The sequence below is a fragment of the Galendromus occidentalis genome, unplaced genomic scaffold (genome assembly GCF_000255335.2).
Source record: "Galendromus occidentalis unplaced genomic scaffold, Mocc_1.1 scf7180000077511, whole genome shotgun sequence".
NCBI classification, from domain to species: Eukaryota; Metazoa; Arthropoda; class Arachnida; order Mesostigmata; family Phytoseiidae; genus Galendromus; species Galendromus occidentalis.
In genome coordinates this window covers 406,396-429,791 of record NW_003805499.1, presented here as the reverse complement: position 1 = coordinate 429,791, position 23,396 = coordinate 406,396, and the positions used below count along the sequence as shown (strand labels likewise).

Genomic DNA, 23,396 nt, shown 5'->3' with positions numbered 1-23,396 from the left:
ATATCGCACGGACTCTCCAGCCCCTTCTATGGGAGGAGGGAGGACGGACGAGTGGTTAGACTCGTGGGCACGTCGCATGCAGACTCTCACCGAAGGTTCCCGTGCCTTCGAATGACTTTTTATCGTGCGGAAGGTTGCTGGTTGGACTCTGACAACCCTCGTGCTCCCCGGGTGAGGTTTCTGTCGTGCATCCTCGCGTGAAGTATCATTCTGAGTAAATACGACTTCCGGGATGGTCCCTCGCGCAAAGCTATAATACGCGGAGGTGATCCCTTCTCCTACTCCGACGCAGAATCCGAGTGATGCTCGGACCTGATTCATGTGGCGGTGGATACCTCCCCCTTCCTTGCCCTGAACAAATATCCATATCCTAATTCAGGCCTTCGGACGTCCGCGAGGCACGAGGAGACGATCGGCGACAACCGTTCACTTTGGAAGAACATGCATTCGTTTGATCCTGATCTTCCCTGAACCCTAAATCCATCACAAACAATCTGTATACGTCCCACCCAGGCATCCCTCGATCGATAATGGTATTTCCCCATGCGAGCATCGATCCACGTTTCGACTTATTCATAAACTCCTCAATTTCTCCGTCTATCCGCCTGAGACGAGGAGACGAACGACCCTTCTAGGGCATGGGAAGTAAGTCAGCAGGAGAAAGGCGAATGCACATTCGTAACCTCTAAACCCTTCGCATTGCACCATCCGGAATGTTCGGCCAATGAGAAAGAAGAACATTATACTTCGCTATTTCACAATCCTGAGGCTCGACTGAATTGGCCGTCCGACCTGCCTTCGGTTGTATGGAGGGGGGCAGAGAGGAAGAAGAGTCCTCTTCGAAGTCTGAGCGGGTACTCAAGGAGATCACGTTGTCTTCGTGTTTGTGGAATGCCCGAGAAGAAATAACAGTCTTATATAATACGAAAGAGTATAGGGAACGATGAGGATGGGGCAAAACAAACTCGTCGAGTGACAAGTTACTCCCCTTGCGGGGAGCGGAGGACTGTATTCGGAAGAAAATATGAGAAACGCGAACCTGCTGGCTCTTCTGACATGATGTGATGATGTACGATCTGGAGGACTTCGGTGCTCGAGTCGGCGAAAGGTGAACGAGCAATACAAAAAAAGTATTGTGATTAATCAAGAGCCGGCTTAACGAAGTGGAGGACAAGAGAATGAATCAATAAGCCGGGATATCACTCCGGGCAAAGTAAAAATAGATTTCACTCGAGGCGTCGATAGTCCCGACTGCCTTCCAAGAACTCGCTGGAAACCACCGCGAGGGATTGAATTCTCGCTCAGGATTCTTCGTCGGAACTCGAAACCAACAAGCACGGTAAGGGACTCCCCACTTTTTTGAGGAAGAACGAAAAATAATTTTATTCCGCTGTAGATCAGATCTTATTAACAGCAATTCATGTCGTTTTAGACTTGGGATCGGAGCTCGGAGTCAACAGAGAGGTTCGACGTGGAATTATCTAAGTAGTATGATATAGTTTCAATTTTCAGACTGAGATCAAAACTTCGAACAACAGCAGTGATTAACTCAGATCCTGCAGGGCAGGTGTTTGTTGTTCTCTTCAGTATAATACGAGAATCCTCTCTATTAAGATCATCAACGACTTCTCTCAGATGATCTATGGTCTAAGGCGTCCGGAAAAGACGCTCTCGATGAGTTTCATGATCGTCGTGTCGTTCTTATCGCCAGCAGAAACCCTGAGCGACTTGAAAGGGCTGGGAACCTATACCATCCAACCGGTACAGCGAATGATGCGGAACGACTTGCCCAGGGAGAGGTGACGAGATTTGCCGCGCGTCGGTGGCGGCGTTATCGTTCGGTGATCAGGCGATGGGCAGCTACTAACGAACGCGGTGTGTCCTTAGATGGGGGCTTTAATCGATTTCGTAGCTCGAGAGAAAAGTCCTCGAGCCTTCAAAGTGAGCCTCCTTGCGAAACGATGTGAGACAACCGTATCATTGATCGATTGCTGTCCCGCAACCTGATTCCACGATGACTAGATTGTTGATTCAAAAGGAAAACATTCCTTGGAACAATGATCACGTCAAACCAGAAGTTTCGGTCGCAATTCGAACTCTAGTCATCCTCATGGCGCATTGGAAATCGGTATCGAACATAGGTCTAACAAATTATCATCATGGAATGAGCCTTCTGGGCGCGTATCACGTAGTTAGAGTTGTTCACCCCACGTCTGAATCGTCATTGTCTCGCTGTCGTCAGAGTCGTCGTTGGAGAATATCACAGTTGAGTACCTGCTGCGCTGGATCTTCATTTTCCTCATTCTCGTCCCCCTCGAAATCCTTCTCTCTCAGCGCGGAGGGACATCCTGAGATTCTTTGATAAGGAATCCCTCGTTCGACACGGGCCATCCTCTAGTCATAAATCTGCGTGTATCCATTAGACGAGGTACACACGGCTTTGGTTCCGCGCCCTGAAGGCTGTCGTACGAGTTCATTCTCAAAGCGAGTCAAACTCAAAAGTTGTTGAAACAAGCTCTCTGGGATGAGAATATAGTTTTCGTCCACCTACTCTATCCTACAACTAATTTCGGGTTGGGGCATACAGAGTGAGTGACGGCTACGATCTTCCGGGCGAAAAGATTCGGGGAGTCTAGATCAGAAATTTGTAGAGCCGTTTACGACTATTTTTATGACAGTCCGCCACGTAGACCGCGAAGCCGTCCGGAGAGATCACGATGTCGTGGGGCATTTTAAACTCCTGCAAGGAAAGAAATTCCGTGATGTTGTGCATCGAAAAATCACTAAAGCCGAATGGTCTCTCGCGCAGCCTATGCATGGCGGAGTGGAGGCGATCGCGACGAGGTTACGACCGCTTTTCTGCTTCTCGCTGCTTCCTGAATGAATAGCTCTTCGTCGAGAAATCGAAATCCCGATATCGACGCGAGTAACATCCCCTCTACTTTCGTCGAACAGGTGGGAACTACGCGTAAAAGCGGTATGCGGCAGTAACAAAAGTATTCAAGTGTGCATTTTGTGCTCGGGCAAAGAGCTCTGTCGATAATGTGCTTTGTGTTTGGCAGCAGTAATCTTCGTTGCCCTTCCGTGACCTCGGCCCGGTCGGAGAAAAAAACGAAAGCGAACACTTCGGTGGCGGTAGGGCGAACCATCCGCAAACTCCATCCAACGCAGCAGCGTTCGATCCCTCTCATTTCAGTGAACGCGGGGAGGTGGGGCAAAGCGCAACGTAACTTCATCCTCGAATAGTCTTTCTTTCTGCAGGACGGGGTTATCCTATTGATGTTAAACAGCGAACACCGAAAGTTCTCTCACCTCCGACTGTGGCTCGAAAGCGACCACCTTCGCGTCCTGTCCCTCTTCTAATTCTCGTATGAATCCAGTTGGTGGCTGGTATAAATTCAAGTCGGGCAGCTGGAAGGGTGGTTGGTAGAGACGCACACCGAAGAGTACCGCTCCTGTGAAGAGATCCAATCATTTAGAGCGTGACGTGAGAGCCGAACAGCGGGTCGACCGCTCCATCCCTGACCCTGGGCTCATCTACCTATTCCCTAACTACCTCAACCCCCCGGGCTCGTTCGAGAACTTCCGATTGTTTCATTCAATTATTTTGTTCGACCATTCCTCGACGAGAGACCGAATGAAGCACCGAACGTGGAGAAGCGGGACGGAGCTCAACAGAAACGTGATACAGGGAGTCAGAGAGGCGAAGTTTCCAAGGGTAAAAAGTGAGCTGAGCAAGAGATTTATTGGACATTAATGGCCCAGGAAAGGAAAGTACCATCAGCCTGCACAATGACTTCTTCGCGAGTCTTTGGATTGCTTTCGAAAGAATCCAGCAACGGGAAAGTCCTGCAGTTCCAACGAGCAGCGTAATAAATCTCAGAAGTAAGCGCTCCCGACGTTGGCGGTTCCGCGTTCCCCGGCAGAGGATAGTTCAACAGGCATTGTCTGACATCTACACGGCTGATACTCGAGCTAATTGCGACGGCAAACACGCGGCGCAGACCTTGTAGGAAGATATAGACCAAGTGTCGGTCGCCGTGGCGACCACGATGGCCGGAGTGATTAATCGGCGACGTTATCAGCACGACGGTTTATGGGAGGAATATGAGATTTTGGTTTTCTCCCCTCCAGTGTTTCCTTGAGCAAGGACCCGCAGTCGCGAACAGGCCGACGAAGGAACGAGAATTCAATCTAGCGGTTCGGTAAGACCCGAGGGCGACGAGTGACTGACACCCCGGCCAGCAAGCACGCGGGCGGGAGGGCAAGCAGGCACGGTCAGAGTCGGGCTCAGATTCACTCAGTCAGACAAAAGACCAAGCAGTCTTTTGTGGAGAGCGGAAGGGAGTCAACGACATCGACAGGGCCCCAAGGGGGTGGGAACGTTTGGGTGAAGCTGGCAAGTGGGGAGGGAATGCACAGCGAGGACGCATGCGACCAGCAGCAGACGCGGACTAACTCCAATGCAAGCTTCAATTAGTACGATATCCGGGAAGACACCAGGTAACAATGTGGCTGGCAGCCCAGTGGAGGCTGTATATGTAGAGACTGTCAGGTCTGTTGGAGGCTACTTGTTTGTGAACGTAGAGAACACCGCCGCGACGCCGCTATGTCACGGTGTCCTGATATCATTGTCTGTGATGCCTTTCTCCGTCCATCGTCCATCTATCCGTACGACTATCTATCATCTCATGGTTCCCGCTGTGCGACATCGCTTTAATGCCCGTCAGACAAAGCCAGGGTCGTTGCCCAGCTGAACAACGATCTCCAGCGGGAAATCTCCATGGTTGTCGGTGTTTTTTTTTCCACCGGGAAAGGTCCATATATGTACGCATAAAATGCTCACCCTTTGCTGCGATGGCATAGGGCTTCTCACCCTCGTCGAGGCTGAATCTGCCTCGAACACGTCCCATGTTGGCCGGATTTTCGATACCGGCGTCGAAACAAATCACTCGACCTCCTTCTCGGTCAGCTGCGCAGAGGGTATCGTTTGCTTCCAGGAGGGTCAGAGAGTGGACGACCAGCATGTTCTCTGAAACATGAATATTAAGAGTCAGCTCAATACTCGTTCTGTTTACGAATCTACTGCATTTCCTTCCGGTCTGGCTCCGACGGAAATCGCCGACCTTCCCCGCCGTCATCGCTATCACAGTTGTGAGACACATATGTATATACGCTCACGCACGCGGTCATACACAGACGCCCACTCGCGAGCCCCCGGCAACAAGACGAGTTCGACGAACGACCGAAGGACAGGCCCTCCGAGAAGAACCATGCTATCGCTACGAGGTCTGGAATACACTCACTCAGATCGGAATGTATTACGCCTATAAGTCAGTGGCACGGAATCAGCTGTTCTGAAATTCAAATAAGGAGACGACTCCATACGACACCGATAATGAACAAGACTACAATGATGATGGTAAATCCACGCGGCTCCTTCGCTTCACGGTTTTCGCGACACTAGACAGCTGCTCGGCCGTCTTTCGAGCTTCGTTGATCAACGAATCAGCCCAGAGGAACATGTAGTACGCAGAGGTTCCGAGAGGGGGAATGGGTGCTATCTCCGTCGAATGGAAGGAAGATGATTTTCCGAGGTGCAATCAAACTGACGATGAGTCAAACGACCAAGGATATTCTTGGGAAACTTCAAGAACTCGTCGATCATTGTGGTATCCTCAAACGATTACCTACTCGAAGTTTGTGCGCAACGCAAGCGCATTGCATTGTGTGGCCGAGGCTGGTGTGGGAATTGACAACAGTGGTCATTTGCCAGCCAGAGAGAACACAGCCTTACGACACGAGGAATTAGTCGACTGCAAAATGCAGCTCGGCTGCAGCATCATCAGCTCGAGACTCGCTCTCGTGTTAGCCTTCCCGGCGCGCTATCTTCGCCCATCATAGCCCCTGTCGTAGCCCCACGTGCCGGTGGTTGGATGCGGGTCCCCTCTATGGACAGACCAATAACGAGGAACACAATATTCAGCTGTTCCAATTAAAACTCCTGAGCCGCACCTCCGGTAGTCGTTGGCTATATGCATTTCGTTTCTCGCACGGAGACGAGCTCGATTCTCCAAGAGGGAATCACTCACACGGAGTGTTTTCGCTACTGATCGACCTGGGTAACATTGTGAAAGAATTCAACACGGTATGAGAGAGCTTATCGAATGCTTACCTTCTTGACCGAACGCCTTGAGGAAAGTTCCGTTCTTATGGAAGGCAACCACACGCTGGTTACAATAGCCGTCGCTCACGAAGACGATTCCTTTCGTTGTCACGGCGACATCGGTGGGCTTGCAAAAATGCGTTTCATCTGAGCCAGGGACGAAACGGTCACCCAGAACGAGCGATGCATGATCCTTGTATCCCTTATTGAATTTGAAAACCTGCAAGGATGAAGAAGATGCACACATGTCAGGATCCGCCAGCAAATCCTCTGCGGGGGACAGAGTCACAATATTCGAGCAGAAGAGGATGGGGATCGCGTTGCTCCCTGCACGAGGAAAAGAACGAGGACAGAGAAGCGAGGGAAATTCGGAGTTGGCGTAGAAGTTTTGCGGTGTTCCACTAGGAGGGGTTCAGCTTTTGGACATTTCCACGTTTCCCGATCCGTTCGGTGTGAGCTCCGATCGAATGCCTGGCCAAGGCGGTCGCTTTGCATCCGACCAAAGGATTTTTCATCGAATTTCTGAGCGACTGGAGTCGAAGCCGGAGAATTCGAAGGAACCAAGTTCCAACGACACGAAATATTCTCTTTGATACTCCTCCGAAATACCCAGGCTAGCCTCCATACTTTTCCCGAAAAGAGAACTCGATGCCCTGCGTCGGTTCTGAGCATATCGAATTCGACGTCGAACTCAGACGTGCGGCGTCATGGCTCCTGTGACTTAGCCGGGACCCTGACGGCTCTATATCCGTTCGCAAGATGTAAGTCCATGATCCATCTCCGAAGGTGTCTTTCCTCGCTTTCGTACGACTCCCAGCTCTCGCCGGTCCGGTCGAGTCTGCGGTACGCGGATCTCGGAAACTTCCCCCGAACTCCTGCGCGGTCTGTGAGACAATAATTACTGTCGGTACGTTTGACGGATGGCCAGGGGGGACCGACTCACAATCAGAGGTCTGCATTCAGCCTGGTGCGGTCCTTAAATCATGGGAGGAGACGGATAAGATTATTTCACGCGGGAGTTCCCATTCTCACATTCCCATACGGAATCGCCGCCCAACGTGTAGATCCCTTGCGAACGCGCTCGTACGCGGTCTGACTGAAGGACTCCATCGGCATTGGAGGAAGAATAGTTTTCAATGTAGTCGTAGCTCCACTCGCGACCGGCGGATGGCGGCGAGACTGCGAGAGTGCGGATGAATAAAATATCAATATATCCGTTATACACAGTCTTCGGAACGCCAATCGGAGCCGTCTTGACATCACCGTGTTGAAAGCGCTGCCTAGGCTCAGGAGAAAAATACGGAGCCTTACTTATACCCCCCTACAACTAAGTGAGCCTATCGGGACCGTGGGGAGCTAATCCTGCCGTCACTGAGGATGAGGAATCGCGGAAGTAAAAACCGGTAGACAGGCGATATCCCGGAGCAAGAGGCTAGAGGCAGGTCCGGGAGAGCAATTTTCCGCCGAGTCGGCGCCAGGGAAGTGCCAGCGCCTGAATCCTTGCCCCTCCGATTGTCAGGTGGGTATCGTCGAAGCTTTTTCCCAGCTCTCGATACACCCCGACGTCGCGGAATTGGTCAATGTGTATTGGTTTTGGCAATGCCTTGTCCTCTCGGTGAGCGAACGAGCTAACAAAAGGTGGGCAGCGACCGAGAAGCACAACAAGCTCTCTGCGCGCAAGTGCGACACCCGCAGCATAATAAGCACTGACTACTACCACAACCTTTAGTGCCGTCGACTCAGTGTGGCGTAGGACCCAGGGACATCATTGCTCCCTGCCGCAAAAAAAAGATGGGACCTCGCTCTCCCGCTCCCAGTGATAACATGAGTCGACCGACATCGCCGTCCTTATCGGCGAGGTCCGAGGCTAGAGACGTACGTTCGCAGAGGCTTCCGGATCACGTTCGCCCGACGTACAATAATTATTTATGAATCCATGAATCCTTATTACGAACAAAACGGATAGCTGGCCCTCAATGGAAACGGCAGCAGACACAGTCGCAGCAGAAGGAGTATGACTGTAGATTACTCGGCTCGATGTGAAATGAAGTGCCTCGCTAACTCATATCGAATGGCACCTGCACGAACAGCACCGGCAGCAATAACTTTGTCGGTTCGTACGCCGGAGCAGAGGCAGCAGCAGCAGCGGAAAGGAGTCTGGGTTTTCATGGGTGTGCAATAAACTCCGAAGTCAGAAGGGATATTCGATGTTCACGGACGCTCTTCTCAGGATTAATGTTCTGAAGCGTTTGCGAGCAGATAATTTTTTCCCTCGGACTGTGGAAGACATGAGAAAGAGAAAAGACATCGATCTGAATCGGAGCGGGTGACGGAGAGGAACGGGGTGAAAGGGATTGTCAGGGAGAAGGTTGAGGCTAAGAATCGAGAGCAAAAACTCGGACCTTATGGCCGTCCCATCTGTTTCAGGCGTCTTCGAGCGGAGCTGCTGCTGCCTCTTCTGCGGGACAGCAGCGACGACTCCGAAAAGGCGGAATCGAAATACGTTGGACCTGATAAGCTCCTAGGGCCTTTGATTGGATAGATCCGATTTCCCAGAGAAGAGAGTTTGTTGCTCACTAAGGAAGGTCTCCGATCCTCCGTCAGGGTTAGGGCCAAACAACGATCTCCTCTCTCGGTATCATTCGAGAGAGGACTAAGCGCTCAGCTCGGGATGTATTCAACGAAAGTGTCTGACATTTTATGCTCGCAGGCAAATACCGGAGAGGCTGCCGCGAGAGCCCCGACGCCTTCTCATGGTACCGATCCCGCTCCTGCTCACTGTCCGCATCGTCATCGAGTGAATTCCCGTATATGGCGATCCGAAACGAGGGGTCCATTTTCTTCCCCCTTCGGTTTTAGATTCCTTAGCTGCTCCCAGCCGGAGCTCCCAATCTTGTTTTCTACTTCGGCAGCCTCGCGGGAGAGCTCAGTCGCTTACCGAAACACCCCACTGGTGCCCCTCCCAGCTTCATCGCTCCGATGCACCTTTTCCTTCGGCACCTGAGCGTCGAGTCGCGGCTCATCCGTCTCCTAAGCTTCTCCGCCTATTTTCCAAGTCTCGTCTTCTACGCTTCTCGCTTACTCCTGGCTTTCTTTCAGCAGCTCAATCCTAATCCCAGAGTCCGTTTTCTCCCTCTCTCGAGTGAGTTTCGTGTTCGTTCACTCTTCGAGCTCCTTACGGCCAGGATGTGTCCTTCCCCCCTCATTCTCATCTCTACCTCGAATTCCCTCCCTCCCCGCTTCTCCTTTTGGCAAACAGTTTCCCATTAGTGGCGTCGAATCGAATTGAGTCGAGTTACTTTGGGATTTCTTGGGTGAGCGGGCGGGTCCTTCTCCAAAGTAGAAGAACCGAATGAAGAGTGGCTGAGTGGGGCCGGGAGTGGCCAAGTGAAAACTCCTTCCCACTCTTTTACAGCCTTGCTCCTGAAGCTTTTTGCTCGCTGCCCCCCCTCCCTACCTTGCTCCGTCCTTGGCTTGCCCGCTGGATACAAGGCGGCTCGTCGGCTGGCTGCTTGTCTGGTCCACTCTCCTTCATTGCGTTTCGTCTACAAAGCTTGACAAGCCGGCTTGGTATTTTTTCTATCTGTCTGAGCCTTTCTTCGATGTTCGCTCCCCCATTTTCCGAGTTGATGGAAATTTATTTCTCAGCAGTCAACTTCGGTTCAAATTAAAGTCCGTTGCTGCCATGGCTACTGAATGGTCGTTGACACTTGCTCCTTCGTCCCCGGCCTGGTCCATGCGGCAACTTTTTTCGTTGCTCCAGATTCTCCTTTGTCCCGCCTCATGTGTTCCTTCGGACGGTGGTTCTGACCGCCCCATCAAGCCAGGCAAGCGGAAAACGAAAACTCGCGGCAGGACTCGAAGGGGATGATCGTTCTCTCCGAACAAGTTTCCACTTAGTAGATTAGCTCCAAGGTGGAACGTCGTTCGGTTATCGAATATCGGAAGCTCTTCTCCCGCCAGTCCTGAAGCCACTGACCGAAGATAGCACGAAGGGAGGCATGGAGATGTGGGTTCGGACGGGCAGAAGGAGCGAGCCCACGAGAGGCTAAAGCTCACTCAGTGTTTGTGTTGTTCTTGCTCTTCCCACCATTCATTCCTTTCGTCTCTCCCACGGCTCAATAGGAACTCGATTAGCCTTCATCGACGTCGGATACCTTCGTCATACATTCACTGTCATCGTTTTCCCCGATAGATGGGAAGATCCATCAATCGCTCAGCGAATGAGCAATCTCATTCGCCTCTGCGACCGTGGCTGGAACTCCTTCACAACGATGAAGGTCTCCCAATCATCGTCCAAGCCTCCCGAGGTGAAGTCGACGTGGAGACCGCGGACCTTTCCCCATCTTCGCTGTCCGGGTAGGATTCGGACCCGTCCCTGGTCGCATTGCGAAGGGCCTTTCGAATTGCCTGGGGAAAGGATCGGACGCGTCTTCATATGCCACCCTGTGATAGCAAATCGCAAGCTCAGTCCATAGTGAGATGTTTACTGGTTCGCATCCGACATCGTTTGCCAAAGCTGAATGGGCGGCTCTGTTCACACGGAAGGGCATCCAGGTTGCATCTCCGTGCTACTCCGAAGTCCTTCGAGCGAATCCGCATGATGCGGAGCCGTGCTATCGCTATCGCCTCGCGCCTCGCGCCTCGCGCCTCGCGCCTCGCTCTCGAGCTCGTCGAGGGGATGGATTCCTCCGACTCGCTCTTCTGACGGTGTCAGGCCCGGTCTCCGATTGGAACCGGAATTCCTCTATCAGGGCTTTCCTACCGAATTTGTGCCGGAACATCCGCGAGGTCTTTTCTCATCGACCGGATGAGGTCCGGGAATCGCCACCGAAAGACGCGCAATATTCCGGACAGCATCGCTCCCCGGGGGAACAGCGGAAGCCGTTTCCTTCCGTCCCGATAAGCTTTTTGTATGCAAATACTTTTCGGATCCACTTAGATGACATCGGCGAGCAGGAGAAGCAGGGAAGCCAGACGGAGGGGTCAGCCCCGGAGTCGCGCGCGCTTTTCGAGACGTTTTTCGCGGTCGACGTGCGTACAATCGGAGTGACCGCCTCGGAATCGTTTCTTGTACCGCTCGCCGTGTTCCTTCAGCTTCGCCCCCGTGACTGTCTCCGATGCGTTGCCGCCACTACATGCATATCGGTATCGATGCGAGGTATCCATCTTCGCGTCGGAGCCCACCAGCAAACAAGAATTGCATTGTGAAGAGAGTGCACGACGACCAGGCGGGCCGCCGCCCACATCTGTCATCCCTGGTAGCGGTGCTCGCTCGTTGGTCTGGTCTATTCGTAGCCTTTCCCTCGGTGTCCCCGAACTGCATACAGCTGCGCGCCAACGACGCGACGCAGATGGGCGGGGGCAATCAGGAGGCGCCCTCTTACCACTACACCGAAATCGGACTCGGGAATTAGTCTGATTTCGTTGAAATGCCCCATTTGGAACCAGCGCAAGTGATTCACGGCACTGCTTGTTGTCCTCCGCGCGGCCTCTCGGAACCCTCATATATGACTCAGTAGATTATTATCGCTGATGGCTTCGTTTCGTTCCGGGTTTCCCGGATATGAGCCCCCATGCTCTGTGAGGCATATTTTGTAAGCGGGCAAATTCTCGCGCCGCGCATTGGCATTCAGAGTCACGTATAAACCGGGAGAAATCGAGCTCGAGCTTCTAGAGTTCCACCGGGCGAGGAAAAACAAATGAGAGTGACCGTGTCGCGTAGTCCCTCGCGGGAAGCTCATAACTCATGATCATGGTCACGGCCTTGTTGAAATTGAATGCAAGGCGCTTTCCGCCACAGAGCAGGGAGAAATTAGGAACATGACGCGATCCCGCATTCTTCCTCGCATCACGGAAGCTACAAAAAATCGATCGGATACATGCACGAAGTTTGAGCTGGACGTATGCGGCGCGGGATGCATTGAATTCCAATACACATTCCAGACACCAGACTCTGTTGGCTGTGCTCTACATCCGGTCGGCAGAGGATAAGCGGACAGGCGGTAGTTCTATTCAAAATGTGATTGCCTCCGGGCTGCTCGTAGGAGGCGAGGGGAATTCCTCCGCTAGCGATCGCGGGAGCTTGGCTGACAGACTGTGTATCTGCCTGGATCTGCGCGGGGATTGAATTTCATTGGGGTCCGATATGAATGGCGATCCGTTGTTGTAAAATCCGTGGATGCGTGGACCGTCTCTCCTACGGCACGGCCCTTCTCACCCGGGGTCTCTCGGCGATGTTTGGCTTCACTGTTGCGTTGCCCGAAATCATCATGACCGGATATCTGTTTCTCGTCGCAGTCTCCCGAAAAGGAGATCGATTGGGGGAGCGCAGAGGCGGGACAGGAGGTCGGATGGATACAATTTTCGATCCCCAGATCCTGACCAAGGTACGATGAAGAAGAGAAAGGGTTGCGAGGAAGATCTCAATGAAACTCACCTGATGAAGGGCAACATCGGTCACCCATATGTTGTCCTCGAAATCGATGTACATTCCGTGGGGAAGCACGAACCGTCTTCTGGCGAATGCCTCGATCAGGGAGCCGTTCCGAGGATCCAAAACGAGAATCGCCGGTTCCTCTACGATCTGAGGAAGAAGTGACGTTTTTTAACGTGGGACCGGCTCACTTATGGATCGCGATTCGTCCAGACGAGGAGAAATCCCTCCGAGAAGATCACTGAAGCCTCCTCGGGGGTTGCTGCGTCCTTGTCGGGGAAGGCTTTTTTCCACTATAGCTGACGACGAACCCAGGAAATATTCCTTTTGGAAGAGGAAATTCTGCGCGGTACAAGTTCGGACCCTCTCCCAATAGCATAAGATAGAATCCAATTTGTCTTTTCTTCAATTTATGATGAATGAGGGTCCTGACAGCCCATAGAGCGGAATTCGACAACATTTGGATCGGGGGTTTTCAGGGAATTTTTTCTCTGTGCCGCAGCGGATGGAGTGTCTTGTGCCGCCTTCCCGCTTGTCATTTCCGTTTTGACAGGAAATTTGCAAAGGAGCCAGACGGCGGCTCTCGCTCGGCTCCTGTAGAAAAAAGTTTCGAGAATCACCGACATGACGGGGACTAGTAATTTTGATCGGTAGGAAGAGGGGAATAGAGAGATTGAAGCGTGCTCGGGTAACGGCAACATCGCCAGGCAATTATATCGACAAAAAACGCCAATTTTCTCTCACGACGCATTTTTATGCTAAATCCTCCGTTTTTCCACCGCATTGTGGCTAAGCGCACACGCTAACGGATGACATCATCAGCGAATCGTCACGTTATTTCCAGCGTACCGCGGCTAGAAACATCGACGTTTAAACTAGACACTTATATAGACGCTCTCAGCAACGTTCTCGGAGAGACCTCGGCAGCGTAATGACGCCAGATTATGTAGTTTTTCGTTCCGAAGCAACCTAATCGCATTCCCGGCTTGAGTTAGTGGTCGACCCCTCATCCGTTGTAAGACTCGAACCTCTGATTTTTCCGATCAGGAAATTCCTTGCTCTGCCACTAGAGCCCTGAGTGAAGTCGTTTGGCTTTTTCATGAGAATTCTCTCATATGCTCGCCGAAGCAGTCGCTGATGATACTCCGCCGCGAGTGGCATCTTCACTCGCATTTCCCTCCGAGTTCATTTGGATCACAGCGATCCGGGAAAGGCTCACAGCCGCAGATGCTCAAGGAGGGAAGAATAAGAGACGCTGAAGAGGGGAAACTCGGCGCTACTATTCCTCGGCTAGAAAACAGCCGAAAGTCGAGGAACTTCAAAGGAAGGGATCGAAGAGGTTCTGATGAGGAAAGAGAGCCGGGACCTTACTGAAAGCTAGAGTAGAAGCCTCGCTGTCGCCAACACAAGTGGGCCGAGATTAAGTGAGCTCATCCCTTCCCCAATCGTTTGATAGTGCCTTCATTTGGACGGCCCTGGCTCGAGTTTGAAGCGATCTTTCAAGCAGATGCACTTCTGTTGTCGTCGTTTCCCGTCCTGATCAGACATACAGTGAGCTATAGGAGTCCCAATAGAAGATAGCTTCCGAAGCGGTCGTTGGACAAAAACGGGAAGCTCGATCGTAAAATTCCGGAGGAAGTTGGACTTCGCGAGACTAGCCAGGCCGAGGCCCGCCTACGGAGAGCTCCGGTATTCGCGTTCAGAGGTAGGTCGTGAAAACACGTTGTAAAGGTCGCTGGGGAGAAACACTCCGAAGTTACGGCATGGAACATTCGATTCAGTTGTTTTCGTCCCTCAGCACATCTTCTCGATTTCCGAAGCAATGCGCCGCTATCGAGCACAGTAGTCGATTCCTCAGAATAGAAATACCTGCGTCGACAGACTCGACTCGGATTCGCGAGAACAAATGAAGCAAATTCTCTCAGCGCGAATCGATCGCCTTCAGCGACTCCTTTCTCCCGCGGAACTCAAATTCTCCAGGGGTGAAGTATGTGGAGGAATTCCTCTCTGATGGAGGAGGAAATATAATCCAGGAGGAATATGGAATCATTCCTGAATCATCCGATCCCGGAACATATGCATCTCGAAGCTTGCCGTGTGTAATCGCTGTGTTTCTGAGGAATTTTCTCGATGGTCAATGGTCATGCTTACGTGGGGGTTCATTATCACTATCATGTTTTGGAGTGCAAGGATCTCCTCACACACTGCGATGTTATTGACGACTCTGGTACGCCGACCGCCAGCGGCATCCGACTTCGGTTTTGTGGCGTGTACAGTTTACAGTTTCGCACGAGTCTCGAGGCTGAGGACATCTGACGGTCCGCTATCCGTCGGGTACGGCGCCCGCGGCAGCCATTGCCAAACAGCCAAGCGTGCCCTCTCATGGGAAATGCGAACAGGCCAGTTGTCGCGTCGTCGACGGCAGCAACAACCATATGTGGGTCCCAACTTTTGTTCCTTCCTGTAGTTGTCGCCCCGACGCCAACGGGACTACGATTGTGTTCCGAGGTTCTCGAAGCGGAACCTGAGGATTCTGCTCGTCAACACCCGGCTAGACTGCTTTCTCCTGGGTCAGAATCCGTGAGTGGCGGGAGCCTCTTCGCCGGATGCGTTTAAGCAAGAATATCTCATGACCCTCGAGGGGAAAACGTGTCACACATTCCACTGGCGATATCCCACGGGTCGGAATCTCAAGGGGAGCGACGAACGCGCGAGCGGCACAATATCCGAAAAGCTTGACCAAGCCACCGCCCTCGGCCGAGAGGCTTGGCCGATGGAGAGAGCGTCCATGAAATTTCGTCGCAGAGCTGACCCTCTACTTCAGCGTCCGTCGTTCCAATATCAGCCCATAAAATAAACCGGAACCTCGCTTCCATTGAGCGCTCGAATCTTATGTTTGCCGACGCAGTGTACGATATGACTCTGGAGCGTTTCACTCGGTGAATGTTGACATTCGCCGAGAAAATACGACTCTAGAGCCGGAACGGCTCGGCCTGGATTCATTTTATCGCAACAGATCGCTATTCTTCTCAGGGTCCTGTACGAGGAAACAGGGATTTCGCGACATCGTCGAGGAATTCTGGAATGGATTAACGACATGACAACATATCGCGTTCCCTTTCTAAAGGGGAAACGACCACCCTCCAGATTAGGGCAGTGCTTTCGGGGCAACAAAAACGTGAGCTATGGTAGAACAAGCGCTTCGCCTCGGCGTACGGTGACTTGACGAGGGTGGGAGAGCACGTCAGCGTTCTCTGAAACAGCGAATCTGACAGCTCGTTCCGCCCGTAGTTTTCATCTCGTTACATTTCGAACAGCAGTTCCAAACCCACTCTTCTTGTTACTCTCGGGTTCCTTACGGAGCTAGAGCCCTGGCGTTCAGTGCTGCCTTCTCTGTGAGCGGTGTTCCTTTCAGACGAAGGGAGCCGCGTCTCCGGGATCAAGGACGATTCGAAGACTATCCGAATACCACTAATTGTGATCGCGATGCTCCGGAGTTATGGCTAATCGAGCTGAGCCTTCGAAAGCAGCCGTCGTATTACTGTCCTCCGAACAGATCCAACGGTCTCGAAAAATGATTCATTCTTCCCAGAGCTCGGGACGAGACATTCTACGACTGGGAGCCTAAACAAGGGCAGCGACAGCACAGCGGAAGAACGGTCCCGAGCACACAGGCGCAAGCCCTGGCGGTCGAACGCCGACCTGCACGAGCAGCTCTGGTTTCCCCGCCCCGAAAGCTCATTGCGGGGTCTTTCGACACAACCACGCGATATCCTCAAACTTCGTCTATACGATAATGATGCAAGGATCTCGCGGATGTTTCGGAACCGCGGGAGAAGGGAGGATGATACGGAACTCTCCTTTCAATTCCGACTGCAATTTCACAGGTGTATTGTATTGTTTGAACTACGGAACAGGCTCTTTCATCTCTTTTCTGTTTCCAACCGCGGAACATCTCTGGGCTCATATCGATGCCCAACCTGGCTCGGCGATGTTCGGGAAAGGGAGGACTCCTGAAGCCCATCCCGATCTGCGTCCGAAACCTCGGTGATAAGCGGATAGGGAACAATTGAGATTCGCTGAGTGGTGTGGTGAGCTCTTGCGGGGGGTAAGACCTCCACCTCGACTGTCGGTAGCGATTCTCTCAACGGATATTAGGTGAAGGAAGTCAAACCCAGACTCGTTCTCGAATCTCTTCCCCGCCCCGCGGTGGATAGCGATAATTGTTGGAAAGTCGAAGGTGTTCGGAAGCGGTCGGTAATTGACGAGGGTCGGGAGGTGGTCGACGAAGCTGGATTCGACGAATCGCTCAGGGAGGATGCTCTCAAGGAGGGCGTCGCAAAAGATTTCTTCCAGGGTGAGGACGGAATCCCGCAGGAAAAAATGAGAATGTCTCCTGGTACTTGCTCATGCGCAGAGTCCTCTCTCGTCGAGACCACCGTGAACGAGGTTTCATTCTAAGCAATTATGGACCGTGTCTCTTTTATCACAATGACGAAATCAAGTCGAGTTCGAGTTCCGATGGACGAGTCGACGAATCTCCGTGCGAGGCGTTCGATGGAATTTCCATCTCGAGCGTTTTCCTCAATTCGTCGAACTTGTCTTGCTTGAAAATCCCGGGAGGGACCAGGTCTTTGAGTGGGCTTCGTTTTGCGGTGCTGCGACTAGAGAGAGGGTCCGAGACTCCGGTTCGAAACTAGCGCAACGAGACTCTTTTGGAAAGCATGTCGTGAATTGGCAAGCAGCCACGTTGCTTCAGCGAAATGGCGATGAGATTTGTCGAACAGATACGCGCGATCCCTCCGACGGGACCTTCCCCGATTCCGCCGAGAGAGAGACTTAAGCGAATCAATGCATTCAGCCTCGACAATCCGCGTGTTTTTCCTCTTTAGCAATCGAGGACAAAGCGTATTTCCCTTGAAAACACACGTCCGACCGGTCACTTATGCAGTCAGAAGAGATAGCAATCCACGTCCCAACGGGCCGCCCCGCACGAGCACAACAAGCTTTCGTTCCAGTCAGCAGACTTTACGTCCTACGAAAGCTCTGCAAGCAGGAATTGTTGACTCGAACAAGTTATTCCCCGCCGTGGCCGCTCTCATAAATGTTGTATGCCTCACATGTATGAGACACGAGATGTATCAACCGTGGAGTGGGTGGTTTTTCCGCTCCTTCTGGCTTTGCGGAAAAAACGACAGCACTTCCGCGTGCTTTGGTGACTTCCCAGAATCTCGGAGCTGGAAACGGGAAATAACGCCGCGGCAGGTCCCCGGATATCGGTCGGTTCGACGTCCGGGCCGAGGTCATGCCGCAGTCCAGATGAATTTCCGGTCCAGTATTTTTATAGCGTTCATCGCTGAGCAATTATATCCAGGCCTGCGCGTCCCCACACCAGAGAGCGGTGGAACCAATCTCTCTGGTCCGATGCACTTTCGCAAACTTTGTAGCATACATATCTCTCGCGACAGGACCCTTCAAAGACCCGCTTCCAAAAGTCCCTCACGGCCTAAAACTCCTCCGCTTCTGTTGCTGGAGATTAAACAGCCATTTTCTAAAGGAAGCTGGCTGCGGGAGCTCCCTTGTAATCGCACCGGCAAACAAGTAGGGGCTCGAGTCTGAGTCGAGTGCTCGTTAAGCTCCTTTAAAGAGCTCGGCCTTATATTCCTTAGTGGAATCCTCCAGACTCTTATTTCTCTTGCTGATAGAGAACGATTTGCTTGTCTCAGCCGCTGAATGCGATCGCATCGTAAAACAAAGAACCTCACGGAACTTGGTATCCTCAAAACGCTTTCGCTGCGGCCTACGCTCCTCGTCGAATCGCGAATTCAGAGAAAGAAGGGCCATCGCGATAACCCCCGACAAGATGTCGTGGGTCCGACGGAGATATGGGGGAACGTCACTCAGCGAGTTGACCTCGGTGGTTGAGTGCAAGGGAGGTAAACACGCCGTGCGTCTGCCTGCCTATTCCTCACTGCAGGGCCGACGGGAAACTTCCTCGCCGGCCCTATTCATGCGCAGCTTCAGCCCCACTGCGGTTTACTCTGTGGGAAGATTCTTTTCATGAAAGCTTCTGCCCTGCAGGAGCTTCGGTCGCGCGTCACTAACGGTGGTGCGGACCAGCTCGAGGAACACAATCAATACGCCGAGTCCACAGAATCAACAGCGATCTGGGTTTCTCATGCAGCCTGAGTGAATTAGGGCGGAAAAAATGTTCCTCCTACGGAGCTGATTCGGTAGTGTCCCGAAGTTTCTGTCCACCTTCATCGGATTCCTGACTCTACCCGGCGAGCTTTAAGTCTCAGGGTACGTGTTTGAATGAAGCTAAAAAAATAATAATGTTTGCTTTGGTTTCCCCCCAGCATCGCCAGGGGCTGTCTCTGGTCTTTTTTTATCCGCGGAACTTTTTGTAATGAAGCGACCAGCTATCAAGTCCTGGCCTGCCGCTTCCAGAGTTCTATGGTGTGGTCGAAAAAACTGGAGCCTACAGCGTCTACGTCCGCAGCGTTCAAGGTACCCTCTGTACCAATAGCAACACGCATAATGAGGGACGGTCACTGTGCTTGAGCGTCCTGGGGCGATGCCGGATTATCCTCTCATCTATTGTACGCATCGGACGCGGATGGGTCGGTACACGAAACGCAGCCTATCCCATGCCGAAATTGAGCTCGCGGTCCTATGGGAAGCCTATGGAGCTCTCAATAGAGCAATTCTCCCTGGGATGTTGCCTCAAGCTCTCGACATTCTCCATGACTCGTGAGATCATTCGACAAATTTTGAAACGACGACGATATCCCCACAAGGTCAAGAGGAGACCCGAAAAACGTCATCGAGCTCGGGGAGCCGCTCCGACCCCGGTTGGAGCCCCGGAAACTCATGGAAAGACCCGTTCGATTTGAAAATCTCCCTGAACAGAAAGTCCTGCGCACTTGGAGCCGTGTCGCGCGCAGCGAGCGACATAGCTCTTACATATTGTGGTCGAATCGATTGAGAGCGTAAGCCTCTGAGATTCAAGTCAACATCGGAAGCAAAACTCAACTTGAAGAGCAACTCGGGAGCCAGACGCTCAGGGACTCTTTCCTACGCTCAATCTCTCTTCACGCCCACCTAAGCCGTCGGATCGGGTTGCCTCGAACCCCGACGCTGAATAATATGTATTAGGGGGACTTGATCTATTCATGTGCTTATCGTCAATCTTTATAAAGTCAACGAACACATAGCTGTTCCGTTCTAATGCCGGCGAGCCTCGCCTGCCAGAGGCGGGTACTCCAAGTCGGCGAGCCCACGGCTTCGTCGTGAAAAACGACCCTGCTCTCGACGAGGACCAGATCGGCTCGACGATTCCCAGATCACTCTGCTCGGAGATCTCTGAGAATGTTGGACTCATTGAAAAATCAGGGCTGGACGAAGATAATTCTTCCCGCCTACCCGGGACGACGAAATTGCGCAGTAACTGGGCGCAGCTCTCGTTCCGAAGCGGGAAGGTTGTATGTCATGCAATGAAATATCACGACAAAGTATTCTCAATTCACAACAAGTGCGTCGTGCCGAGAAAACGAACGACTTACGTATGTTAGTGCGAGGAATGGCTGATTGCGTTCGTTTCTCGGATATAAAAAGCACAATAGAACTATTATATGAGTGGATGTTCGTCTCCCCAGCCTGCATTCTTGTCCATCCTTTTCTGCTGTTATTCATCGTCCGCCCTGTCATCGTTCTAAAGGAGCCCTTTGTTGTTCACTGTTGTCGAGCTCGCTGTCCTCAGACAGAGTTCTCTCAGTCAGTTGAACTTCTTCGAGACTAACTTTTCCCAGGCTTGCTCCCTCAATGCAACGGCAGTCCGCTGCTTTAGAAACTCCTTTTGAACTCAATTTCGGGAACACAACAGCAGTGATGCTGAGATCATTCCGTCATGTCTCGGCATCGTGCCTTCTCCTGTGTCACGCTCCTGGGAGCGCACCCAGCTTCAGGAGTTCACAATCCTCGGGCAACAGAAGGCGATGAGCAGAGAGACCTCCTGGAGGAGCTTACCTGAGTCTGATTCTGGAATATGTTCTTGAAATCGAAACTTCGCTCGTCCCATATGTTGGAGCCACGGTGGAACACGAAAACTTTCCCGCTCGAATCGGTGTGGATCCCGCACGCTTCGCCCATGAGCTCTGAGCGGAGGATCTCCTTGTTCGGCCATGATGGATCCTCCCGGATGAAGTTTGGTTGCTCCTCGAGAACCTGTAGGAGGGGACAATTGAAATCGAGAATCGAGGTTACGGAGGGCGCCGGTTCGCGCACGCACGACGGTCGCTTCCGTCGAAGGAAGGAGCAGTCCGACGAGGGTGCTATCTCCCTCATCCGCGACCTGTTCACTCTATCTCTCGTTGTCAATTGCTGATCCCAGTCAGGCTGACTTTCTCCTTATCCTGATTGCAGATCCATCGATCCTTTGTTAGGAGCTTCGGAATCTATCAGAACATGCGATCCGAAAACCTACGCTTCACGGGAGCCGTGACGTCTGACTGATCGAATTGTGTCGCATCCGCTACCGGAATATAACCTCATTGCTAACACCCGATATATTCGAGCGATCCTCCCTTTTAGAATCTTGTCATACCCACAAGAAGCTTCTCTTTGATGATTGTCAAGATTTTCCGGAGCCGAATCCGGCGAACCCCTGCTTCATAGATCCGATCTATTTAGGAATGCCCAGATCTACTGATGAAGATTTTTAGAGTAGAGCGAGGTGATCTGCCAAGCTTGATGAATCTTTCGATTACGAGTCTCGCTGATTATTATCCACGTCAGCTGGAGTTTGTGACGGGGTAACCGCGGGAAGGATCGCTCACCCCGGGAATATCTTGTAGCTCAGCGTTATGACGTCAGTTGAGAAACTCTAGGATTCCGGACGAGCTTAATGGACGACGATCTCCGACAAATCGAGGAAATATCATAAGACATTCGAGTCCTCGGCGTCATTGCTCAGATTACTGTCACGAAGGTTCCTCAACTTGCGATCGAGACTCTATTCTCGCGCACTCTCCCCTTCCACGGAAATGAGCCGATTGCTCTCCGGTATTTTCCATTCCTATGAGGCGCCATATCAGGAGGTTCCCCGTCCGAATATATCTGTTTCACACCGCTCATTCGCACATCCGGAGAACCCTCGATTCCCGGAACTCGGAGGAGCCGTGCTCCAGCTATCTGAGGCTTGCATGGCACCGCGAGCAGACATAGCGTTTCGGTAACCCCGTAGCCCCCGGTCCCAAACATGGAGACAGATGGGACGCAGAATTTCGCTTTTTCAGAACCGGGGCGATCGGGTTTCGAACTCATCCCAGAATAGTGGCCTCAGGCCTACTGTTCTCGACAATCAGTCAGGTCCGCGCATCGAAACACGGCGGGAAACCTAGCGTTACCCGAGAAACCGTCCGATTCGGGAAGGAGTCACCGTTCCATATGACTGACACGGCCCAGATCCGGATGGCAATCACTCGCCAGCCATCAGATGACGAAGTCGAGCGAGCTCTACTATCCGGGACGGGCAAATTGAGTGAGACACCTGTTTTCCGAGACGGCATACGGTAGCACTTACATTGCGTACGATGGAGCGCAGGTTGAGACTCCGGGGTAGAGCGAGGTCCTCGTCGTAGTAGTAGTGGCCAGACGATACACCAATTGCCAAAATCGCCCAACAAAGGCTCCACTGCGGAATGCCGCACATGGCTTCACTGAGGTGCACTGTTGCTGCTGATCAGCTAGACTATTCTATGTCTATCCGGCGGCAGCAGCGGCGAGGTAACAGCAAAGGGCAGTCAGCGCAAGAGACTGTCAAACACTTCTCTTTCCTGCCATCTGTTGGAGCGGTTGCTTGACGTCATCGGAACGGAGCAAAGGGCTCCGCCACCCTCACCCATTTCTGCGCACGCACTGGATTTTCTACAAGTTTTGTTTGCGGCGGGCGCTTTCGAAACAATCACTCGCGTTTTGCACAGTCTTCTCCTGGTGCACATCAGTCCCATGAGTGCACCGGAACGATTCCAGTGCTTCGGCGAGAAGAAATTCTCTCTCTCGAGCTCGGAGCCGCCCCCGTAGTCGCCGGCCGCAGCAGACGGAATCGGGTTCCGACCCGTGTTGTGAGGCTGATTGCCCCCGCTAAGCCGACGCGGGTCGAAGCTCCCCGCACCCCTCAGCGTCTCGAACAGTGATCTCGATCGGGGTGCGAGCGCATTCCCAGGGGTCTCAAGAAAAGATGGAGAGAGGCGCGAGGAGCTCATACGACATTGTTCGACTTTGCATTCCGGAATCTCGAGAATGTCTTCAACGAGAGAAATTTGCCATGATGAGCGCGTCATCTCTTGTTCATCTCGAGAGACGATATCCGTTGCTGAGACTGTGTGATACTAAACGATGAAAGCTTCGACATAAATTCCAACCGCCTACCCACATGTTTCCCGATCCCATTCCGACGCCTGAGGGGGCTCGGAGCTCCTCCGAAATGAATGACCTGGAACATAGGCGGCATATTTTATTCAAGTCGTCATCCGAAGAGCATCACTGTCCGGAGAGCGTCCATCGATGACGGAGTTTTGCAGTATGAAAGGGGCGCGGTAAAATAGAAAAGGAGCGTACCTCACTGCGGTCTCCTGGAATCAGCCTCGCCGTGAATCCAATCGATCCTCGAGCTTAGATGCTAAATGGAGTCAGTTCGCGAAACACGCTTTTTTCAACGCGGGACATCACACCATTTCTCAGCGGTCAAGTGCACGAAGCTCGGCCGGCCGCTGGAAACTTTCAAGCTATGTT

General features: G+C 52.4%; 1 protein-coding gene across 1 annotated transcript; it reads right to left on the bottom strand.

Moving 5' to 3' along the window:
- Positions 1-1,419: 1,419 nt before the first annotated feature.
- On the bottom strand, positions 1,420-22,439 carry LOC100907392 (peptidylglycine alpha-amidating monooxygenase). The gene is made up of 7 exons (XM_003746989.2): positions 22,186-22,439; positions 20,631-20,828; positions 12,606-12,752; positions 6,176-6,386; positions 4,847-5,032; positions 3,313-3,455; positions 1,420-2,740 (listed from the first exon to the last, which is right to left on the bottom strand). Exons 1-7 carry the CDS (start codon positions 22,312-22,314, stop codon positions 2,633-2,635), a joined length of 1,122 nt encoding a protein of 373 aa, XP_003747037.1. The 5' UTR covers positions 22,315-22,439; the 3' UTR covers positions 1,420-2,632.
- Between the last annotated feature and the right edge of the window lie 957 nt (positions 22,440-23,396).

Bases quoted from the DNA above. Each gene is read 5' to 3' on its own strand.
- LOC100907392 (XM_003746989.2), bottom strand. From the start codon at position 22,314: ATGTGCGGCATTCCGCAGTGGAGCCTTTGTTGGGCGATTTTGGCAATT. The intron at 6,387-12,605 runs GTGAGTTTCATT...TCATCCTTGCAG, and splicing joins CCGATGTTGCCCTTCATCAG to GTTTTCAAATTCAATAAGGG. The intron at 5,033-6,175 runs GTAAGCATTCGA...TTCATGTTTCAG, and splicing joins CAAGGCGTTCGGTCAAGAAG to AGAACATGCTGGTCGTCCAC.